At 65.3% G+C, this 1,515-nt stretch overlaps 1 protein-coding gene across 1 annotated transcript in view; it reads left to right on the top strand.

Moving 5' to 3' along the window:
• Positions 1 to 1,515, top strand: part of TSPAN32 (tetraspanin 32) — a 19,953-nt gene that overhangs the window by 9,316 nt on the left and 9,122 nt on the right. The window contains exon 4 of the mRNA XM_032268402.1: positions 95 to 169. Within this exon, the coding sequence (XP_032124293.1) occupies positions 95 to 169 (75 nt within the window). The remainder of the gene's footprint in view (positions 1 to 94; positions 170 to 1,515) is intronic.

The raw sequence follows: 1,515 nt of genomic DNA, 5'->3' as shown, positions 1-1,515 counted from the left end.
CAGTGACCCGCCCCCACAGTGACCAGCCCCCACACAGTGACCAGCCCCCACAGTGACCAGCCCCCCACAGTGACCAGCCCTGTTCTGCCCCCAGGGTTTCCTGTGCTTCGCCCTGGCATTCTGCGCACAGGTGCAGGTGGTCTTCTGGAGACTCCACAGCCCCACCCAGGTGAGCGACAGCTGCCCTCACCCTGCAGCAGAGGGCTCCCCAGCAAGCCAGTGGGCCCCTGGGGACTGGGGAGCAATTGTGGGGGGGCCGCCCCAGCTTCCATGCTTGTGCTGATGGGTGGGGTGGGGGGACCACAGCCTGGGTTCTCTCTGCCTGAGGCTGCAGGGAGGCCACTGGCTGGAGGTGGGCGAGGCTCAGGACCCCCTGGTGGGAAGAGGCCTATGCTGTGCCCAAGCCTTGCCCCAGTCTCATTTCCTTGAAGCCCCCCAGCCCACCCCCTCCTGGGCTGATGCCCCTGGGGTTTGGGGGAGGGAATGAGGAGGAGGAAGAAGGAAGGGCCCTGGCTTGGCCTTAGGAGCTGACCAGAAGGAGCAGAGTGATCCAGGGCCCAAGCTCCTGATGGAGACCTGGTGGGGCAGACATGCCATGGTGAAGGGGCCTGGAGACCCACAGGCTGGGGTGTCGCAGCCTCCACCCCCTCACCACCCTTCCGTCCTGGATGCTGACCTGCCTGGAGGAGGAGCTGACCTAGCCGACCCTGGGCAGGGGCCAAGGGCATCCCTGTGGAAAAGTCAGCAGCTTGGAGAGGAAGGAGGCATCCCTGGCCTCGCAGAGAAAGAGCTCGGTCGCAGAGCCAGCCCTACCTTCCCCTTGAGAGCCCAGACCCGGTGAGAGCTCCTAGGGCAGCCCGGGTAGCCCCAGGACAGTCACAGGCAGGGTCATCAACAGGGGAGGGAGAGCCTGGCAGGTCACAAGAGGTGATGTCTTGGAGCCCCTGCTGGAGTCCCAGTAGCCTTGTGTATTCCAGTGCCAGGTTGCCCAGGGCCCCCAAACATGGGCTTGGCCATGGGAGCTGCAAGGCTGGTGGCAGGGAGGTCCTCTGGGCGAGCTCTGCAGGTGTCTCTTGTGCAGGTGCCGGGCTCTGCGGGGCATCTGTTGTGCAGGTGCCGGCCTCTGCAGGCATCTGTTGCGCAGGTGGGTTCTGCAGGGCCTCTGCTATGGAGGTGCTGGGCTCTGTGGGGCATCTGTTGTGCAGGTGACGGGTTCTGCGGGGCGTCTGTTGTGCAGGTGCTGGGCTCTGCGGGCCGTCTGTTGTGCAGGTGTCGGGCTCTGCGGGGTGTCTGTTGTGCAGGTGGGTTCTGCAGGGCGTCTGCTGTGGAGGTGCCAGGCTCTGCGGGGCATCTGTTGTGCAGGTGCCAGGCTCTGTGGGCGTCTGTTGTGCAGTTGCCGGCCTCTAAGGGCATCTGTTGTGCAGGTGAGCTCCGGGGGGCGTCTGTTGTGCAGGTGCTGGCCTCTGCAGGCATCTGTTGTGCAGGTGGGCTCCGGGGGGCGTCTGTTGTGCAGGT

This window comes from Sapajus apella, unplaced genomic scaffold (genome assembly GCF_009761245.1).
Source record: "Sapajus apella isolate SASKATOON/1434 unplaced genomic scaffold, GSC_monkey_1.0 scaffold181, whole genome shotgun sequence".
Classification (NCBI taxonomy): Eukaryota; Metazoa; Chordata; class Mammalia; order Primates; family Cebidae; genus Sapajus; species Sapajus apella.
Note: the sequence above shows the minus strand (reverse complement) of the source record. Positions and strands in the feature narration are given on the sequence as shown.